We start from the raw sequence: 23,041 nt of genomic DNA, 5'->3' as shown, positions 1-23,041 counted from the left end.
ATTAAGAAGTTGAGGTAGTAACTTCAGTCTGTAACATTTTTCTATGTGACATGCATATCCATACACACGTTTCATCTACAGATAGATGAATGAAAATTTATGTGTACAATTTATGTTATTAGCTGATGAGAAAACATTTGACAGCAATATGGGAACACAATGGCAAAGTTAAACAAGTTGAAAGCAATACTATAATGAGTAACAACAATAATTCAAACTTTGCACTGAAAAAAAACCTGTTTCAGATGTGTTGAAAATTACTAAGTACAAAAAGTTATATCGTAATTATCTGACTTTCCCCAGAAACACAGGGTTTAGTTTTCATATGAAAGAACAATTATTTTTTAGTTATGTTGCAAAGGTAAATCTCTGAATGGGAATCAACAAAATACATCAAGCAAAGAGATGGAAACAATTAGTCCTAAAGCCAAACATTGACCACCCACTCTCTGAGTAAGGAAGATATGAAACACAAAACAGCTATGTTGGTTCCAGCTTATAAGCATCGAGACAAGTGGAAAACAGAGCATGAATAGTCACCGTTCAAAGCTCAGGTGCCAAAGAATGACCACCCATTAACAGAAAAAAACAGGCATGCATCTTATAAAGTAAGACACATTATAACTGGCAAACTATTTTTGATCATGCAAGTCACGTGTTTGTAAAAAAGGATTCCTCCTTTTCCAGACAAATGCACTGTATCTGCAGTGCAAGGTAAGCATACTTTGACTTTGCGTGTGGTCAGCAAATTATTGCATGTATTCCTAAAGATACAAATTGAATCCATTTGTCAGGTGCCAATTCTGAAATAAAACAACATACAAGTACCATTCTTCTTCTACCAGGCACAGCAAGATTACTATGGGGCTGTGAAAGGTCTACGTAAGCATCCCTCTTTGGGGATTCTGTACGCAAACAAGGCTGATGAAACAATCTCCACGCATTATCCTTGACCTGAATCAAATTTTCCAAGCTTAATATTACATTATCAACAAGTTAGTGGCTTTGCATTTATTGTAGGGAATACAAAAAGGTTCAAGTGACTATTTTGCAGCTTGAACTCTAAATATGTTTCATTAACATGACACACTTCCCAACTAGGGGCTGCAACTTCAGTTCAACTTCTTTTCTACAAGTAATTTGTACCGCAGCATTGATAAAAATTTCCACAGTGTAAATAACCATAGAGCAGATGGTTTCAGATCTTAGCTCTGCCTTTAACATTTGTTGAACTTACTGTCATTTGACAATATTTGTCTCACATTTTCTCCAATTCTCCTATACGATCAACAGAGGGGAAAAAAAAAAGGAAACAGGCTGGCCAGCTAGGCTATTACAAAGGGAAACAAAAAAATTCCTTGAAAAGCAAACTGCAAAGTGAAGGAAAAAACCCTTATAACTATAGTCAATTTTGATAGTTTTGATGTTTTCCCAAGTGATAAAAGTAAAATTTATCATGTTAAGCTTTTTTTTTTTTCCTTTTGCCCTGTACTGAAAACGTTTTCTTGTTCTTGCACCAATAATTAAACAAGTACAAAAATGCCAAGGCCCTCAAGATACGAGTTTTGCTTCCTCTTGTATCTTAATTACATCAAGCAAATCTGAAAGGTTTAAGAGTTTTTATTTGTAGCATACAAATAAAAAATATAAGTAATTTGAACATATTAAAACTTCATTTTTTAGAATAGTGCTAATAAAAAGTGCTGGACTGACAGTCTTAAGTCTTCTATTATTAAGCATGGGGCTCAATACTGCAAGCATCAGTACTGCACTAGTGCATCTCAGTCACATTCTATATACAAAAATTCTGTGTTTATGTACTAAGTATCTTTCTACATTTAGTGAATCTGATCTTTTCGTGCTGAAACTGCTGGCTGTGTCAACAGTTTTGTAACACGGACATGTTAAAAAAAATCTTAACAAGACTGACATTACAAAGTTGAGGACACCTGTAATCTTCTGTGGCAACTCATGGGCTCTCTCAATCTGACCTCAGCTAGTGATCCATACATTATACTACTCTTCTAGCAGCAGTCAGAGCTGGCAATGCAAAATTGGTTTGTTGCATTTAATCTTGCATCAATGCATAGTATGTATCTCTTCTGTTGCATTACTTGGACTTTTTAAACTAAAATAACCAGATTTAGCTCTGCCTCACTGCTGTATCTTCCCAGTATTGGTTAGATCCCTTTAGTATTAAAAATCAAGACTTTCTGAACTCTAACAAGACATTCAGAACAAGAAAACCCATAGAATGTTTAAAATCTTAGCAAAAATACAAATAAAACAGGAAGAGTTCAACTCAAAGCTAAATTTTTAACAGATATCAAGCAGTTTAAATGACCAATATGCATATTTTGCTTTAAAAATATCCACATAAGCACTTTTGTATCATGAAAGAGCCTTTCTGAATTTAAACAATTCATTGAAATACAGGCTACTCGTGTACCATTGTGGTAACACGTGAGATGATAAAAACTAAGGAAATGCAAACTGCATAAAATTAAACACTATTATAGAGGCACAAATGGTAAAGGGACAGTCCTAACAATAAAAGGATTAAAAAAAAAAAAACAAAACGAAACAAAAAAAAACCCCAAGCAAACAACAAAAAACCCACAAAAGCACATGGAACTAGTTTGAGTGCCCCTTCAATCAGGTAATTCTCACCAATCAGGCAGAGCAAACCTAGCATTAATTCTTTTAATAGGCCACATTGATGCAGTTACTATAGCTGCACAGTAAATGAATTTTATGTATTTGTTTTTCAAATATGATATAATAAGTCAATAAAACTCACAAGGGCTCTTCTTAGATACAAATGAGTGCTGTAAAAACCTCAAGCACCAAAGGTAATAGTTCCATATTTCATTCTGATATATGGAGTTCTAAAGCACACTCACTGAAAATTACTATTAAAAGTTTCTCTCACATAAGCAAAGGACTAATCAGAAATGTCTTGAATTTGAAATGAGCTAAAAAAACCCAAAGGCTGGCAGGTAAAACTGCAACTACAAAAAAATACGTCAATATTAAATCCAGAAAATAACAAATGGTAATAAAGGAATTCTTATTTTTGGATTGATAGTTCATTAGTGGAACCTAATGGCTTTTTTCAGTTCACTTACAGTGTAGAAGAATAACTTTTGTCAAAGAAGGGCATTATCAACTTTAGATGCAACCTCACTATTAGGTTTAGTAAAAGGCAATTTCAGATATGCCCACATGGAAGTTTTACAGGGTTTTTTTGAGACTGACTTCTCCCTCCTCCCCCCCAACCACTTCATTACTCCCGTTACATGAAAGCCTCACAGCAATGATTATACAAACTGAAAAAAAAAAACACCCAACCCTCTGAATCTCTAGGTGTCAGAATCACACTTCTACCAGATAAAAGTCACATGCAAACAACTATTTGATTTTTTAGGTTGATGGTGATTCTTCAACTTAAGAGGTCTCTGGAAAGAAGGAAATTACAATCTGGAACACAGACATCTTAGTCTTATTGCTTTTCTATGAAAAAAAGTCAAGTTTAAAGTACACATTTTAACAGCACAGCATAATTACACATTCCTCCAAAAATGTATTAATATAATTAAACATTTCTAGTAAAAATTTGTGGCCAAACTAGTTTCCAATGCTCTACTTAAAAGACAAAAAAAAGTGTATGAATGCAAAGGAAACTAATTGACAGAATAACAGACAAGGCATCCATTATAAGGCTATGCCTTTTTGTTTTGGCACCAGCAGTACGAAACACTTGGTAAGGGAGGAAAAAAATTATCTTCCGAGACCAATAATAAATTCCTCAGACACAAAGCCACACACACCTGTTGCCATGTGGCTTTTTGCAAAAGCCACACTGCTTGCTGGGCACCCAAACATATTTGCTTTCACTAGCAGAGGTATGTTCCAAGCCTTCCCGTTTAACAGTTGAAATGTTATCTGGAATGAACAATGGAGGTTCATCAAGTGAAAGACTTTTGCTACTTCTTCTCTGGCGAGGTTGGAGATTCTTCTCAATTTTTTTTGATTTGTTTTTTTCTTTATCATCCTCCTTCAGATGTTCTACAACAGGGGGATCTTTTGTCTCTGCCTCCTCCTTTGCGGAGCTATTTGTTTTTAGCACAGTTGCAAGCTGGTGTTTCTGACCCTGAGCTTGCTTCTGACCAAGATTTGAAACATGCCCTGATAACGGATGCACAGAGTGGTGGGTGTCTTTAGAACAGCTTTGATGAGTAGGAGATTTCTCACTTGCTCTTTGAATTGATGACTTCTGTACTTGCCCAGAAGCCTGGACTCGGGGTATTTTCTTCAGCATTGTATTGGTCTGCTTTTTTACGGTCACCCCTGAAACACAGCTCTTTGCTTTCAAACCCAGATCAGATTGTTTCTTCCTAATTTTAACTGGGTTATTTGGATGCTGATGACTCTCCTGCTTATCCGCATTCCGCTTCAGACTTGCTGAAGATGGACTGTGAAGACCTGAAACAGTAAGACCAGCTCTTGTTCTTGAACGCATTACTTCTTGTTGCACTGTACCTGATTTCTGTCGAGTACCTGCAGTCAGATTTTGCTTATTCTGTACTATAGATTTACTATGCCGGGGCCTAACATTCTTTTCACATTTTGATGAAAGGCTAATTTGTTTATCATCATCCTGAAATTTTGATGCCTCAGGGACTTCTACTTTAGTACTGCTGATCTGGTGCTGTACATTTTGGCTTGTTTGGTCAAGAACAGTGCTATCTAAAATGCTATTTCCTGGGTCAGCAGAAGTAAACTCTTCACTTTTCAAGTCTTTATTATCAAACTCTGTACTGTCCAATAGTTTCTCAGATGAAGTTACAGTTTTCTCCACTCCCTTGTCATCAGGTACAGGTTCTCTTACACATTCCTTTACTGACAAGGTATTTTCATCAGGAACTTCCACATTGTGGGAACCTAAACTACAATCAACTCCCTCTTCTACAGAGCTGGCCAAATTTGAAAAGGTCTCACAAATTTCACGTGGATTCACGCAAACACTAGATGGATCATTAGCTTTTCCAGTTACCCCACTTTGATCACACTCTTCTGTTTTCTTTTCCGATTCCTCTGTTTTATTTTCAGTCTTTTCTTCTGAGGAAGTTTCAGAGCCCACTGAATCAATCACATCATTTGCTTCATTTTTAACTGCAGCAATTTCAGTACCTGCAGATACTGAACAAACTGACTCAACGCTCCTAGATTCAGTCTTCGTTGCAACCTCTGTTATTTCCTTTGTTCCTCCAGGAGAAGGAGAACAGGCTCCTGCTAAATTAGCACAACTTAACTCTTGGGATGTTTCCTCAACTTTTGCTTGCTCAAGGGTTTCAGACTTTATTTCCTTCAGCTCTTCAGGACCAGGAAGACATTTTGTGTTACTCTGGGATGCTGTTACTGCTGCTGCTGTTCCTTCCGTCTGTCCTGATCGTCTTGTACTACGCCTAACTTCTTTAGGCTGTTCTGTTTTCAAGGGTGCAGCGATATCTGTCTCTTTAGCTGGACTTTTCTCTTGTTTCTGTCCGGTTTTTGGAGCAGATCCACTTTTCACAGATGATTTCTTGGTACTAACAAGAGGTGCAACATTCGAACGCTTGGCTAGTGTGCTCTGTCGCAAACTCCGTACTGGTTCTAGGAAGGGAAAAATAAAACATCTTAGGTATACTGCGTCCTCCTCTTTGCAAACACAAGACTCACCTAGAATAGAACTGATTTATCCTGATTTAGCTTACTGGACACAAAGAGAACTTAAAACTTAGTTGTTTACTAAACTTTAAACCAAAAAAACCACCACCAAAAAAAAGCCAAAAAAGCTTTTAGAGAACACAGTATATGAATCTGAGACGCAGCCACATTCTCACTTGACGACATCTCTTACATTCCATTCCAGTGCCTTTTTAAAAAGCCAGCTCTGTACCACAGGCTCTTATTTAAATTCTGACTTCCCTATTAAGTAATTTTATCTTTTTAACTCAGCCTACTCTATAGGGGGAAAAAGCAGAGCTGTCAATAACTCCACCAGTTCAACAAGTTAGAAAAACCCTAACCATAATCAATTAGGTACCACACAGAATTTAAATATTTGATTAAAATACTTATTAAGCATATTGAGATATTGTGCTGAAAGACTTTGACTGCAATTACTATAACCTAATTTAAAATAAAAAGAAAATACACAAATAAAAATAAATATAATTAAAATTTTAATTGGAAATAAAGAACCATGCTAACCTAAAATTCCAATGCTGTTTGCAAATACAACATGCTTTTGTTGGTGAAGAACCCCGGTGCTAATCTGATGCAGGTAAAAGGATCAAAATTTCAAAAATGAGTTTAAGGACGCACAGGCCATAAGGAAGACATCAAATATTTAACAAAGAGGAATTCCAATTGAGTAGTATCCTATGGACACTGACTTCTACCTCCAGTTTATAAAAAAGAAAGTGTCTGTACTTGAATTCACACAACCAAATAGCAAAGCTTTACTTTAAGTTTATAAATGGTGGGGGTGTGGGATTATAAAAATTCAGTTGATTTCAAATGTGCAAAAACACATAATATATTGAATGTTCACCTTGCGCCATTAAACGTGGCGATTTTCTTGGTGATGTGACTGATGTTTCTTCACAACGGCTCCTCAAATTCCTGTTAGGTAAAACAAGCTCATCTTCATCGATGGTGTCGTTACCACTCTCTTTAACTCCTTCTTCATCCATAATATCATCAAGACCAATAACTAGAAAAAACAAACAAACAAGAAAGAGCCTAAAACTTAAAATGATCAAAAAATGTTGCAGCTGTAATGCTGAGCAAGACAGGGGAAGAGACAGGGAAAAAATAAATAAATTGGCCATCTAAAAACAGACAAAAGGGGAAAAAAAAAGAAGAAAGGCAAGACAGAAAATTCCCATGTGAGGCAGTTTCAGTGTAGAAGAAGCTATCACCCAAAGCTTAAAATTTCTGTAGATAGTCCTTATAGCTTTTTGGTGGACTCACATTTTTACTGTTTTTTTGCCACAGGAAGGTCCCCAGTCTTAGAGGATCAGCTGTCCCTCACTGTCCCTTCCCACCTAAGAAAAAGTGAAGAAAGGTAAACAGCAGAAAGAGCTGATCCAGAAGTGCAAAGAGTTTAAAATCACAGTTTTCTCATAGGATACAATTTTAAAACTCTAAGTCCCACCCACTTCACATACCTGCATCTGCAACCCCTTGTTGGAAGAGCATTGAGTGCAGCATGCACTAGTCTCCCAGGAGAGTCAGAGAACATTGCCTTTGTCAAATTCCTATCCTCCACTAACCTGAGAAGGATCCCAGAGGTTGCTTCTGCAAATAGGTTTCCTAAGAGGCAGTCAGGCCACTGTACCAGCCATCGTCCTCACTTTCTCTAAGTTTGGTTCTGCAATGGTAGCCTCTCCTATCCCAAAGATCCTATGTGTGATTAATGAATCCTGGTCCCTGTGGGATGCGAAATTTGTGAGATCAAGCCAAACACCCAAGTAATTTTACAAAACATGTAGGAGGGTCTGACAAATACAACACAGACTCCAAACAACCAAGTATGCCTATTTCTCACTATTCAGGCACGTATGTAGAAGCATTTTTAAGATAAACTAACTCACATGACAGAAATAAGATATCTAAAAATTTCTAACAATTGCCTACTTAAAACTGATTTAAATTAATAAATTTCTTAGAAATCGAAATAAGTAAGAAGTTAACAGAAATTTAAAACTGTGAGAATTTTTAGACTGTCTCAGAAAACGTGTCAATTCCTGCTCCTTTTCAAGTCTGATGTTACTGCAACTTAAAAAAATGCTGCTCTTGTGAAGGCACTACAATAATGAGCATACTTTTAAAATAACAAAAATTGGAAGTTGTAAAACACTGCTAAAGCCAAACAGTGACAAATACTCAAGACTAATTCAAACCACAAGCACCTGTCATGAAGAATAAAACAAAAAACAAAAAACCAACACAACCGAACAACCTGTTAAAGTTCAAATATTAGAAAGATTTTAAACAGCCTCTTAAGGAGGGCTGACCTTGGCACCAGGCAATAGATGCACTGGACCTCCGTAATTACATGGCTGTCAGGAGCTGAAAGTTAGGAGTTTCTTGAGCTGACAATCTATTGTTACTCATTTTATTTTGACCATAATTTTTAGTTAATGCATTGTATAAATCAGTTTACAGGAAAAGTGTGTTTCTAGAAATTACTGGCAGCTTTTGCTTTCCGATTCACAGTGCCACCTTTACACCTGTGCGCATGTACATAGATACACAGGTATCACACACAAGCTGCAGAGGACTGATAATGCTGGTCTTACTCCACTCATCCAAATGTTCCTTAACCACTTATTTGCTATAAGCTACATACTGAGGAAAAAGGACACACTGGCAAAAAGATGACATTTTAACTGCCCTGTTAGACTTTATTTTCCCCTAAATATCTAATACTGGCCATTGTCCAAGATGGAAAACTGAACAAGAGGGACCTTCACCCTAACTCCAACTGCCCATTTTTGTGTTCTCAGACTATGTTCTCCCAACAGCTCTGCACTTTGGTATTAGCATTCTCATTAAAAAGTGTTCCTACAAAACGTGGAACTGGTATTCGGGAACAGATCATGACGAAGGAGACTCCTTTCAGATCCTCCTCTGTTTCTTCAGTGTAGAACTAAACTACTAAGCTACTGAAGACAACGTGACAAATAAAAACTACTGGGACAACTTCTGAAACAGTTCTGGAGCAGATTTCAGGGCTGCCATTAGAGCCTCAGGTTTTACAATGTTCTTGCTCAAGTTATTGAATTTACACACCTTCCTTTATTAATAATAAAAGGGACACATTCAGTCTACTATTGACAGACAGTTTGAAATATTAGAATTAAAGTATTTTCATACTTACAAGACTCTGTGCTGTAGCTTTAATTTTACAGAGGAATTTGAAGCACAGAATCTTGCTAATTTCAAACCACCTGAGCTATAACTTGGCTAGTACAGCCCCATGAGGCCCCCGGATGAGGAGCATTCGACACAGACCCTGCTGGGAAGAGAAAAAGTGACAGAGAATAGTAATAGATACAGAGAAGACTAGGAAATTAAATTATGAAAGGGAAGTGGAGGTAGAGAAACAGGACTGGGAAAAGTAAACCAACAAAAGTAAAACCAGACAGAACTAAAAAGAAAGAGATATAGATGATCTTAGTAATAAGTATCTAGAGATTAACTCAGTACTAAATAAATTAAGACAGAAGGATAAAAGATAGAAGAAAGAAAAAAAAACATCTGAATAAAGAAGTTGTACACCAGTGTACAACTGAACAAGCTGCAAATAAGGAAAACATGCATCGCATTGAACATATTCATACTGGAAGAGGCACCACTGGCCTTCAACTTAATGTTTTGAGTCTCTCCTTTACTTGTAAAGTATTTAAACTTCCAAATTACTGTGCTACTGACTCATTTTTATATAAGCTATACAATAATAGAATAACATACAGTAAAAATATTTACTTGCAAATCTAAAGTAAAATTTTCTATGCGTTAAAACAAAAGCATGATCTTCTTTTAATTCCTCAGCAATGGAAAATTGTTGAAAACAAGCCTTACTTGCTGGGGGAAGAGCAGGGACTGAGAAGAAAATACCCCTAAAAACATCATCAAAATCTTTGAAATTTATAAATCTTTATTTTTATTAATGTCAGTCTTCCCTTGATTATCTTCAGCCAAACTTAGACAGAAATATTCAGGTTTTTGACACATTGGTCAAGGTAAATCTCAAGTGTAGAAGGAAATTTATTTTCTGTAGATGTTAGCCCTGGAACAGAACTCCACTGTGGTTGCTGCTTTGTGTTGTTGTAAATGCTACGTCCACCTGAATCACACTAACAGCAGGACCGAGCAAGTCCCTAGTGGATTCCATATTTTAATTCTACAAGCATCAAAAATTATATGGAAATGGTTGAATGTTTTCAAATTTCTACTATGTTATATGCAGATGATAACATAAAAACCTAACATTACACTTCAATGAAATTAACAGTAACAGTCTAAAGCAGTAATTAACACATGCCTAGGTAAGCCTTAGGAAGAGCTAATAAACTCTAGTGAAGCAATGAAACATATATATTGATACTGAAAAAATATCACAGTCTCAAGACTGTAAACAAAGATGGTGCATTTTATATGAAAACCTTTTTCCTATTGACATCTGTGATGCACATGTTCAAGAAACACTTAAAAATACTCTGTTAGGAAAAAAACATATTTTCAAGAGAAATGAGGTCACTGATAACTTACGTAAGAAAACACCAAATTCCAACTGTTTTACAAAGGTTTTTCTGTATGCCTGTAACCTGTTTAACTGAGAATTTGCCTGTTAGCACCTTGTACTGACTGCCCAGTGCAAGAAAAGAATCACAGTAAGTACCATCTGAAATACTAACTAAACATTTACTCCCATTCTCCATTAATCTCTAAATTGTAAAGAGGGATTTCTCCTGTCTTTAGAATTAAAACCTATGAAAATCAATTAGGATTAATAAACTTAATACAGCATGTATCTCGGCAGAGAACTGAATCCCCATTTTAAAAAAAGGTGGAGTTATATCACAGGGCTACTGATTTATGGTTCTTTAGCCACAGGAGCCTGTTACTTTGGAAATAAAGAGTAGTAAAGCACAAATTCCAACAACAAAGTAAAAGCACAGAATCAAACCAAGCACTTTAAATCAAATTAAGTTATTTTATTAAGAAGAGAGCCTGTAGATGAGCTCTGTGATTCGTAAATACAAAAACTGCCTTGCAAATCCTATTACAGATCCAACCTCTCTCCATCCATAAAACCAATCCAAAGGAATAAATAACTAAAGTCTTCAGAAGGACCTAAAATGGGGAAAACTGGTAGTTTGTTACCCTCAAACAGAAAAGCATGCAAAATAAACATTCTCCAAGCTCTCAATATAATACCAATATAGTAAATTTAAATTTTATACAGGAAAGTTACTACCTTGGTCACAAGACACTGTGCAACTGTTCACATGGACAGCTTGGAGGAAGGAAGGCACAAAGAGGTAAGAAAACTGAGAGAAACAACTGTAGATCTAATTTTGGGTTGGAATCTGAAGGTTACATTCAAAATTACTTCATATGCAGGAACAAAAATACACTTACATTTGGCTTTAGTGAAAAGAGCCTGAAATGGCTAACACAGCCAGATAGGACACTAGCTAAAGAAAATAAGTCTTTGTAGTCAGAACAATTGGTTTGGCTCCAAGGATTCAGTAGGTGATCATGATTTTAGCAGAGGTAATGCTGCTTTCAACAGTACTCATGAGAACACAGGCTAAAACTATGAAGAACAGGCCGCACTTGGGGGAAACATTTTCCCAGCAGCAATCCACAGGGACAGGAAAAAAGGGCAATTAAAAAGATGTTCCCAACTGTCTTTGTACACTCTTATAGGGTCAGTCTTCCTCATAATTTATGAGAAATACCTGATTTGATAAACATACCCATAAACTACATTGGTTAAAAGTTTGATTTTATTATGAAATTCAGAAGTGTCTCCAGATGATATGCAATTCAAATTCCATTCCCTTTATTACACGTACAATAAATCAAATTGCCCCAGGAAATGACATCCTGAAAAGCTACAGAATTCATGATAGCTGAGAAACACCTATTTAGTATGAATGCTGGTTATTTAGTTCACTGGCATGTGACCAGTCTGACCTGCTATGCTCGCAAGCTTATAAAATTAGTGGATAAGCTTCCAGCATGTCTTCCAGCAAGAAATAACAGAACAAAACAGAAAACCTATCACTAGGATACCATCCAAAGTTGAAAAAAGGTTTTGCTCTCAAGAGTTATGTCATACTCTAAACTTCACGGTTTCCACTTCTCATCAAGGAATTGCTCAGAGAGGTGAAAAAAAAAACAAAAAGGGCAACTCAAAAACCACACATCCACACCCACCCACACCACCCAAACATTAAAGACGCCCAAGAGCTGTTATACATAATCTACCCTCCTACGTTGGTCATTCAGTTCTCAGAAGAACAGCCACCTGACCACACCAATGAACAGAAGCACAGAGACACCTAAAACATGATGTTTAGACATGATTTAGACATGTTTTAAAACATGATTTAGAGACACCTAATACCCATGTTTCAAGAATTTGGGTTTCATTTAACTCTCAAAAGCCTCATTTTGTCAAATTCTGTCCTTTAACTGGCAAAGAGAGCAGTTATATCAACTTCCACTATCGACACTACATCTTTCTGCTAATACCTACTTCAGGACAGTAAATGGCCTCTATTACTGCTGAGCTCCTATGAGCTGCAGTGAATAAGATCTGTGAATAGCTTGTACCTTGATTCACTGACATAACAAAAAACTTCCTAACTGTGCTATAAGAGCAGCAATCTGCTCAGTCTAACACCACAAAACCAGCAACCCAACTACATCTTTACAGTTTAGCAGTCACTCCACAAACACATCCTAAAAGTATTTCAGCATAACATCTGATAATTTGACCCATACCCTTGCCAGCTTGTGAGAGAGTCATAAAGAGTTACTTCTACTTCTGCTCAAAGCCATTACCAGGATCACCTGGAAAGAATCTTCTTGTCTTCTCCAAACATGAAACCGTTCAAAGCTGAACAAGACAACCCCATTCTATTACACAGTGGCAATTACCGAGCAAGCTCACTGAGTAGACAAAGACCAACAATGTCATCTAACTAAAGAGACCATGTAGATCCAGCACAAACTGGATTCAGGCCAAGACATGAACATGAGACTGCTTTCCTGGTACTGATATAGTTCTTCCTATCAATACATAGGCAACAGACATCCATTCTCATGCTCCTTGCTACCTGCATAAACCAGTACTGTTGACTATGAGATGCTCAGTACAAGAAACACATGGACCTGTTGGAGCAGGTCCAGAGGAGAGCCACAAAAATGGTCAGAAGGATGGACCACCTCTGCTATGGAGAAACACTGAGAGAGTTTGGGTTATTCAGCTTGGAGAAGAGAAGGCTCTGGGGAGACCTCATTGCAGCCTTTCAGTACTTAAAGGGAGCTTATAAGAACGATAGGGACAGACTTTTTAGCAGGGCCTGTAGCGACAGGGCAAGGGGTAGTGGTTTTAAACTAAAAGAGGGTAGATTCAGACTAGATAGAAGGAAGAAATTTTTTATGATGAGGGTGGTGAAACACTGGAACAGGTTGCCCAGAGAGGTGGTAGATGCCCCATCCCTGGAAACATTGAAGGTCAGGTTGGACAGGGCTCCAAGCAACCTGATCTAGTTGAAGATGAACCCGATCTAGTTGAAGATGTCCCTACTCATTGCAGAGGGGTTGGACTAGATGACCTTTAAAGGTCCCTTCCAACCCAAACCATTCTATGGTTCTATGAGTCTATGCCACCATCCTCCCCCCCAAGAGAAGCATTTATAATCCAACTTACAAAACTTGAATTTTCTGGATAGATGCTTCTAACAAGCAGTGATTGGAAATCAAACTTTAACTCACAAAAATCTACATGTTTCTGTCTTATAGACAAGTACTTGAACTGTTTAAGGGGCATACAACCAATTGCTACCAGTATCCATCACATACAGTCAGATAATTGGTAACTCACCATAAAAAGAGCTTAGTATTAACAAAAAGCTTAGTTCATGGTGAATGATGTGCAATATAAACCCTAAAGCTGAGCAAGACAGATACAGTGTTGACGAGTAACAGCTTTGGATTAGGCCTGTAAATAACACCCAACAAGAATTAATGTCAGTGCAGCAGTAAGAAAAAGAGCAGAAAACAAAACCATACTCAAAACCAACTCAAGAGCAAGAGAGAAGGGGTTCTCAGACAAAAAGACCTGATCTCCAAAGTAAAGCAGATAAAATGTTGTTACGATCCTGAGAAATTTGGTATGTGGGTAAGCAGGCCTGAAACAAGCCTTTCTCAAGGCTTCTGCCACTCACACATACTCATGTTCACATAATTTCATATTTAGAACACTGTACAAGTTCTTTGGGTTGAAGGCATATAAAGATAGCATCTTGTTTTGTGCATAGGTTTACAAATACTGTTGAACTCTGCTCAAACCAGGCTTTCAAAGAAGTATTAGTGAGCCATGCCTTCTGCTCCTCCATTTTATCTGTGAGATCTAATACGATTTCAGCCAAATCACCACCTCAGTCCAACTATTTTTACCTTTATCTCTTCAGCTTGCTCATAACAATCAAATAAGCTGTAGCATGAAATCTTCACCACTTTAAAAACTGGACAGAACAGAGTATGTTCCAGTTATTCATGGAGCAGCAAGCATGGTAAATCTGTCCTTTGCTGGCCCTCTGAACTAACTAACATGAGCATTTTGCTCCTTTTCTTAAACTGTTCCATGGTCTAGGCATGGGTTATGCAAAATACTTTTTGAAGGTCTAAAATAAATTGTGGTAAATAAATTTGTGCCTCTGGAAAAAATTAACTCTTCAGGAATGAAATCAAGAGTGTAAGAAACACCACCATCTACCATTTCAGTATTTCCTAGGTCTTGCCCTGCTTAACATAAATAGATAACAAATGTACCTAAACCTAGTAAAACCTTACTGGAAATACATTTTTCTAGGTACGCTTCTAACCCTAGTGAAAGGTTAAGAGAAAAGCCAACAACCAACCATTCTGTTACCATACTGCTTAATGCACTACAGAATAAATTCATAGTGAGATCCTACACAGAGGGGGAAAAAAAGAACTGGAAGGATCAGAATGCAGCAAACTATCATTCTGTATGACACACCAATGGTGGTGTAGCTCTAAGGATATAAGGCAGGCAAGTCTTCTGGGGAGAGTTACGTTTTTTTTTTCATTTTTAGACAAATTGATGCTGGTGTAGAGATGAGCTTTCATGCATTCTGCCTGGAAAAAACAGCCTTTGTACGGATAGTTCTTATCAAGGGTACTATCAGCTTGCACAACTGCATTCTTACCAGCAGACTACATAAGCTGTGTTAGATCACCAACAGTCTCAGACAAATCAAATAAATCATGAGCTATATGAAATCTCAAGGAAGACAGACAAGCAAAGAAACTTTGCTTCAAACTGATAATCGTTCTCAACTAAAAAGCTGTAAATACACACTGCAGTCCTACCACCTCAGAATAAGGACAGTTCTTATTAAGACCTACAAAGAACAAGCAACAGCAAGAACATCTCATGTCCTTTTGGATACCTACTACATTAATTCCAAATTGCATGTTTTAATTTACTTACTGAAATGTTGCTCTGCTCTTGCTTTCAGATTTAAAAAAAAAAAAACGCAACCTAAAACATTAAATTAATGAACTCAGCATAAATCAAATCAGTTTTGATTCCCTTAGTCTGCAGACAGCCTGAAATAGTAGCCCTCAAGTAAATGAGTTAGCTCGCTTATTTTAATGGACAGCAACCTTAAAAATTAATTGTGATTAAGTATCAATAGCATTAATTTTTGCAGTGCTGGTCACTTTTAGGAGAAATATGTGCCAAAAAGCCCCCAAAAGTCTCCCCATAACTTCCAAAATATACAGCTGTACCCTATGAGTTAATTCAAAAATTTTAAATGCAGTATAGGTTTACTGGAGGATGCACAGGATGCCGTGTGAAACGAGAATCTGCATCGCTGTTTTACCAGAAGGAAATAAAGAATTTAGGGGAGGAATTTGGTTTAGTTGTGTACATTGTACAGTTTTGTGCACATTAAGAGTGTGGTGGGTTAGACAAAAATGTATAAGGATATGAACTACAGCAAGAATAAACAAAAACATTAAGGATGACCTCAAATAATGTTCTACTAAAGTAGTAAAAAGATCAAATATCTTGTTTTGGCTTTGTAGTTCACTTTTTCATTGTCTCAGTTGATATCATCTTTGATTTACAGTTTTCAATATTGTAATACTACTTAATTTAGTGAAGGTGAGAATTTAGTCTGTTAGTAGAAACAAAATACATATTGTATAAGGAAATTATGAAGATTTTCAGAAACAGTTCATAAAAGTTACTAGGAAAAAAATTAAATGTTGATATAATCAAAGTTATCTGCATTAATCTACAACACTTTTCACTAACGAACCTGAAAAATGTATTTTTTTTTAAACTTCCAGTCAAATAAAAAAAAAACTATTACACATAGAATATATTTTTGTCTTACACCAAATTCAGTGTAATTATTTCAACCATTCATCAATATAAATAATTTTAGGGACTGAATCACACCCCCTCTTTTTTTTTTTTGATCTTCCAAAACTACTCCACAACTCCTAAGATTATTTTTATTTAAAACTTTGCTCTAAATTGGTTCCAAATCAGGTGTTTCCAAACAGTAAGAAAGAATTGTATTATCATTCCAGGGTTTTGTTTGAAGCCAACTAAAGCAAAACACCCCAAATCCAGTATTAGCCCAGTACTAGAAGGCCTAGCACTAACAGAATAACCCTGAGGTCAGAGCAGTAATTTGTACAACTCTCATGCTCTTACTGCTAATTGAGAATTATTACATTTTTTGAAGACAACTAGCAAATTCACTGATCAGGCACAGTACTTGCACTAAAAAAAAAAAATCACGACGTTAATTGGAATAATTTACATGTACTCAAGACAAAGCCTAAATTGCTTCTGATCCAGATTAGGAGCCTTCCTCTGTTGTTACAAGATGAAGCTAAAAAGAACTGCACATGATTTACATGCCAGGCATGTAAGCAGCGCAACAAAAAGGGCAGGAAGGAGACAGAAATCCCAAATTATTATTGCTACATTACAAAAAAAGGGTTGGTACTAGAGTATAACTGTATTTTAAACTGTAATCTTAAAAAATTGTAACATTTACCTGTTGAACAAGGCATCTGGAAATTGGGATCATTGCTATCCAAAACAGGCAAACAGAACTGGGCACTTGCAGATCCTAGCATAGGATCCTTATCGCTGAGCATGTTCTTCAGCGAATCCTCTAAGACATTTTGACTTGCACTAAAATCCTCACAGACTTCATTCTCCAGGTTGGATCCTAGAAATAGGGCATCATCTAAGTGTTCAGTAGGAATTAAATGGTTAAATGTATCAACTATATCCATGAAGACTCCTGTGTGTCTTTCAGCCCTATAGAAAGACAAGAAAAATACCATAAGAAAATAAGCTACAATTTGTAAAACACCTAAGAAACCAGCAAATTGTTTTGGCTGTTGTGTTTTATAAAGAATGCTTAAGGTATTTTAGAATTGTAACAAAAAAAAATCTGCTTATGGCTTAGTATGGCCCACTGCATATCTAAAAATCAATTCTCTAACTGATTATTTTTAAAAGAAATCCCATGCTAAGTTAATATAAACTCCACTGTCTGCATCAGAGTGCTGCCACTTCTACAGAGTGTGTATAACAAGGGTTAGCTAAAACACATCCTTTCTAAAATTTGTTTAAACCTTAACCAACCCAAGGGGGTGAGAAACCAGAGGCAAGGGGAAATCAAGAACAAGCAAACCTGGTTAGCAGCACTGTAAGCGCACATATTTCTTTACCTTTAAACGTAAAAATGTGAGGTCAGCTTCCACCAACACCACTGGAGCTGAGAAAGCTCAGAAGCCTGCCATACTAGGCCCAAAACTGAGAAGGCCTGTATTTTCATTCACAGAGGAACTACCAAGTACTTCATAGCAAGTAACTATTTTTAAGCAGCAGGGCCTTCTCTCTATTATTATTCACCTATCATTACATTCAATAAAATCACAAAAATTTTATATGGAAATCTGACCTCAATCAAGTGTATGAGAATTCTGAGCTGGCTTCAAAAGGGCCAAGAGCCTTTTAGAAATGTCAATTTTGAAGAAGTTTAGGTAAAACGTAAGGAATTGTATTCAAAGATGGCACCTACGTTTTACAAGTAGGGATTCCCTATTTTCTAGATCAATTCTTTGTGCTATAGCAGAAATGCAACTAAGGCAGCAGAGATTCAACTAATAAGAATGTATAACTACACAACAGAATGGAAAAAAAGGTCAGCAAAATGTTTCTTCACAAGTTTAGCATAAGCATATACTTAAGAGTGGAGAGAGATAATTATAATAAATATGGTCATGGAGGCAAGGAGAATGGAGAAGTGCAGTAGTGCCTGGCTTAATTTGGCATACAGGAAAGTCTGGGAAGCCAGTTTTGGCACACGCAAAGCTGTTCAAGCTTCTGGAAACAGAAAAAGGACATACATTCTCTCCCGCTCCTTCCTTCATCATCCTCCTCCCACACGCTAGACAAGATTTTTTTTTTTAATGAACGCATTAATTAAAGGAGAAGCAGAAGTAAGATTTAGAGTTTGTAGTGCTTGAATTACTTTCTAGATCCCTATTCCAGCAACCTGCCACTAAATAAATCCAGTACCTACTCATGCTTACTAGAGCAGTAAGTATGCTTCCTTATAAACATTAATGGGACATTTCTGTTTTAGCAATCAACAGGGAAAATCCTAGCCATACATACGTAAGAGCTCTGATACAATTTCAACCCTATTTATGCAATTTATTTGATTTCACAAATTTACAAAAACTACAGGTGAGCATGAAAAATGTTTCGTTTTGTTTTTTTTTTAAAACATGACAATCTTTCCTCCTTCTCCCATAGGGCAGCCCAGAAGAAAACAATGGTCAGGTATAGCACTATGTCTTCGCAGAGCATGGTGTCTTTACAGTATCTACACACTAACCATGACAAAACACTCTAATACACAACGTCCTACTGACCAAACAGCCAGCAAGAAGGAAAGTCAGGCCAAATCAGGTGCACTTAGTAAGCAGGTTACAGTCTTCCAGCAGCACATATGTTATAATTTGAAATCTCCCTCACCAAAAAATGGACTATTTTTACCAAGCAATGCAGTACATCTACATATACACCATGCCAACTAGCACTAGCACCATGCCAACTAGACTAACAGTCCACATTCTTTTTGCAGTTGCTAAAATAATTTCCAAATTCGGCAATTAATAAAGCAGCAAACTAACAGAGGAAGTGCTATGCTGCACTGTATAATCCATTTTTATTATGCCGTGTAGTTACAACAATCTGATACTATACAGGATTAAACTACAAGAGCTGCAGTAGCTCAAAGTAAGAAAATAATTATAAATGCCCCAATCCAGTACTTTAAAACACTTTCCTGTAATGACAGCTTTTTTTCATATTAGCATCACATGAGCACAAGAGTAACAGACTCAGGATAAAATGATGGTGAACCCTGACACTAACAGTGCCAATAATACTGCAATAGAACACCCGTGAATTACTGTAAGAAACCTTTTGTACCCAAAATTAAAATGGCAAGGGCTTTGAACACATTTACGATAATATATATCGAGTTTTTTTCTGGATAGGAGGGGAACATTTATAAAATTGTTATGCAAACATTGCTGTTACCAAAGCAGTGCTGACCACTTCATTAAGAGCAGTGTTAAGTAGCAAAACTAGAGCAGAATGTTAGCTCTTGCTACAAAAATCGCTGCTGACAGAAATTAACCTGTCTTCAGCAATGCAATGAAAAAAGAATACCTACAGTTTTGCAAGACTACTATGCAGCCATTCAGAACGCTAAAAGGCCTGCAAAATAACTATCAAAGCAACTATACATGCAATGGCCACAGCCACCTTCTACGATACCTAACTAGCTATTAGAGAAAATTCAAGAGGAATTTTATTGAAAGCTTTATTTCTGGAGCATGAGTCTATGATCAAGTACAAGTTCTACCCAAATTTTCCATCAAAAAGCCACTGTAAGGATATAAACAGAGTGGTGTTGCATAAAAATCCTACCATCACAAAATCTAAGATTAAAGAATTTGTTCTACAATTTTTAAAATAGTTAGAGAGATTATCCCAGTGAAGTACATGAAATCAAAATTTTGCTTTATCTGGTTCAAGAAACCACTGTTCAATTCTCTGCGTAACTTGTACAGTATCAAGTTTAGAAAATTATTTCTAGCATTACTAGATTAACTGACACATGAAGTGTAGAATCTGTGGGACCTACAATAAAAGATATGCTTCTTGCTAGACAGCCAATTGTTAGAAACAGTTGCAACAAAAAAAAATTCTTCCCTTACACAATGCCTAAAGTACATGAATTTTAAATGGCTTATTTTGTATTTGAAACACTTTGAACATCAGGAAAAATAGCCACAGGTGTATGTAAAAACACAGTTAAGTTCTTCATGGTCACTTATTTCCAAAGATAACTCTAACAGCTCCGAGGAGGAATGCATTGTTCCCCTGGAACACAGCTGTGTCCTCCACTTGAACCCTAAACACCAGTGGCTTGGCATCACTCACAGCAAAAGTGCACATACCAAGTGTACTCCCATCGGGCAGTAATTCAAGAGTGTTTTCCCGCTGGGTTGTTAACTAGAAGCAACAGAATATGAAAAGTCTCGTGTATGGAGAACCAGTGCGAAGAGGAGTGTTCACGAACGAGGCAAAGGAGCAAATGACAGAGGAGGAAGTCCCAGCCAGATTCAGTATGAACAGACATGAAACTTCTCCCACTGGCTGGCTCCTGCAGCATGTACTGAGACTGCTACAGTACACAGCACAGCAAGATACAGGAGTGTGGGTGCAATGAGATCTGACCATTAAGAAAAGCTAAAGGTATAGAGAGCATTCTCCTCAATTCCTTAAATAAAGTACATTTCTCTTACACTTTTCAGACTGATTTAAATCAGCCTCCCCACTGCAACAGTAATTACTCATAGAAGTAACCCACCAACCAAAATCCTTCATTATTAAGTGATCCATCACTAAAAACCCTGTTAAAGAGAAAAAGCATGTCAGTTAAACATGATTTCCAGCATTTCTCCCAAGTTGTTTACCATAAAATCTCAATCGAGTGCACCCTCAGTAAGTTTGCAGATGACACCAAGTTGGGCAGAAGTATTGATCTGCTTGAGGGGAGGAAGGCTCTACAGAGGGATCTGGACAGGCTGGATTGATGGGCTGAGGCCAACTGCATGAGGTTCAACACGGCTAAGTGGAAGGTCCTGCACTTGGGTCACAACAACCCCATGCAATGCTACAAGCTTGAGGAAGAGTGCCTGGAAAGCTGCCTGGTGGAAAAGGACCTGGGAGTGTTGGTCAACAGCAGGCTGAATATGAGCTGTCAGTGTGCCCAGGTGGCCAAGGCAGCCAATAGCATCCTGGCTTGTATCAGAAACAGTGTGGCCAGCAGGACTAGGGAAGTGATTGTTGCCCTGTACTCGGCACTAGTGAGGCCGCACGTGGAATGCTGTGTTCCGTTTTGGGCCCCCCACTACAAGAGAGACATTGAGGTGCTGGAGCATGTACAGAGAAGGGCAACAAAGCTGGTGAAGGGTCTAGAGCACAAGTCTTATGAGGAGCGGCTGAGGGAACTGGGGTTGTTTAGCCTGGAGAAGAGGAGGCTGAGAGGAGACCTTATCGCTCTCTACAAGTACCTGAAAGGAGGTTGTAGCGAGGTGGTGTTGGTCTCTTCTCCCAAGTAACAAGCCATAAGGACAAGAGCAAATGGCCTCAAGTTTTGCCAGAGAAGGTTTAGATTGGACATTAGGAAGACTTTCTTCACTGAAAGGGTTGTCAGGCACTGGAACAGGCTGCCCGGGGAAGTGGTTGAGTCAGCTATAAATGACCTTCCAAAATTAAAAGAGAAATAGCCAATAGAATGATAACTTCCTAAGGAAAGAAACTGAGATGTCAAACAAGCATATCCTTTCCAACTAATCTTAGAGGGGAACGAAGGCCAATATCTGGACAAGAGATACTGTACATCTTTAAGGTTTCTTATTGTTTAGTTTGTCTGTGAAAGAGGCATAAAATGACTTCAGTTCCTGTTTTATTATTTTCTTATTGAAACACAGCAAAACAGTTTAGCGGAGATATCCAACTGCATCAACATGTCTCTACCATCTTATCTAAAATCCATCTCAAGCACAGGTGATCACAAATTGTATACACCACTAGAAATCCTGAGTGTTTCTTAGCTGAGGTACAGGCCAAGCACACTCTCTCTTTGACTGCATTCTAAATTAAGTCTCCCTTAAACACCAGGTATGTGCAAGTGTTTAATTTTCCAACTACATATTTGGAATTTCATTAGATATATTTGTCTTGATATTTTATTATTTTCCTTTACATATGTTTTATTCAGTTTTAATAGTGTTCCTACACCATTTGTTTTCCTAAGCAAAAGTTAGGTTTCACACTTTTAAATAACACTCACTGTAATTACTTTCTCTCCTCCCCTCTCTGCCCAGGGTGTGACTTTCATTTATTAGTTTACATATTAAATTTTACTTTCATACATTAGCTTATATTTTAAACTTAAGAATATAAAATAGAAGTTTCTGTATTTTTAATGTTTGTCAATTTAAAAAGAAATCTCGTCCTCAGAAGTTGGACTTCAGAAAAATAAAACATTTCTACAATGAAATTTAAAAGAAAAAAATGGCCTAAGTTGGGAACAAGGGGGAAAAAAAAAGTCTAAAGGAACCTAACCAAAGAAAGGAAAAAAGCTCACACTGCTTATTTAGGATGCTCAAAATCCTAGATGTTGAAGATCTTACCTACTTTATTGACCTACCTGAATCAGTGAGTCTGAAGCTGCTGAGGATAACATGGTAACATTACAATTCCTCCCCTTTCATTTATATACCTTTCTGAATAGTGTCTGTTGCTTCCAATTCACTGAATCTGGCTAGTGCTTTTAAAAGCTTTTGTAAATCCAGTTATTGACTGGACTAATGTTGGAAACATTGCAACACTCAAAATATAAGACTTGGTCTGTTGTCCTGTAAACACCTTCCTTCAGCTTATGCACACCAAATGACTGAGAGCAAGGACTAGTCATAACAACAGTAATAGACTCCATTAAAAAAATCCATATTATATGTATTTCTTCAAGTAGTAGTAATAAACACTGGTCAGAAAAGTATACAAAAGGAACAGAGCTATTTGGATTAT

The 23,041-nt window shown here is 37.1% G+C and overlaps 1 protein-coding gene across 8 annotated transcripts in view; it reads right to left on the bottom strand.

The window, feature by feature from the left end:
• Positions 1–23,041, bottom strand: part of PHF3 (PHD finger protein 3) — a 53,324-nt gene that overhangs the window by 25,576 nt on the left and 4,707 nt on the right. For 2 of the 8 annotated variants that reach the window (XM_072855240.1, XM_072855245.1), the window contains exons 2-3: positions 6,599–6,760; positions 3,831–5,655 (exon numbers count right to left, since the gene is read on the bottom strand). In XM_072855240.1, coding sequence (XP_072711341.1) covers positions 3,831–5,655; positions 6,599–6,740 — 1,967 coding nt within the window. In that variant the 5' untranslated portion in view covers positions 6,741–6,760. Of the gene's footprint in view, positions 1–3,830; positions 5,656–6,598; positions 6,761–7,020; positions 7,095–7,322; positions 7,480–16,904; positions 17,174–23,041 lie in introns of those variants that run through there. The other 6 variants (XM_072855238.1, XM_072855239.1, XM_072855242.1 and 3 more) reach the window with 6 other exon arrangements.

Source organism: Ciconia boyciana, chromosome 3 (genome assembly GCF_034638445.1).
Source record: "Ciconia boyciana chromosome 3, ASM3463844v1, whole genome shotgun sequence".
Taxonomy (NCBI): Eukaryota; Metazoa; Chordata; class Aves; order Ciconiiformes; family Ciconiidae; genus Ciconia; species Ciconia boyciana.
Note: the sequence above shows the minus strand (reverse complement) of the source record. Positions and strands in the feature narration are given on the sequence as shown.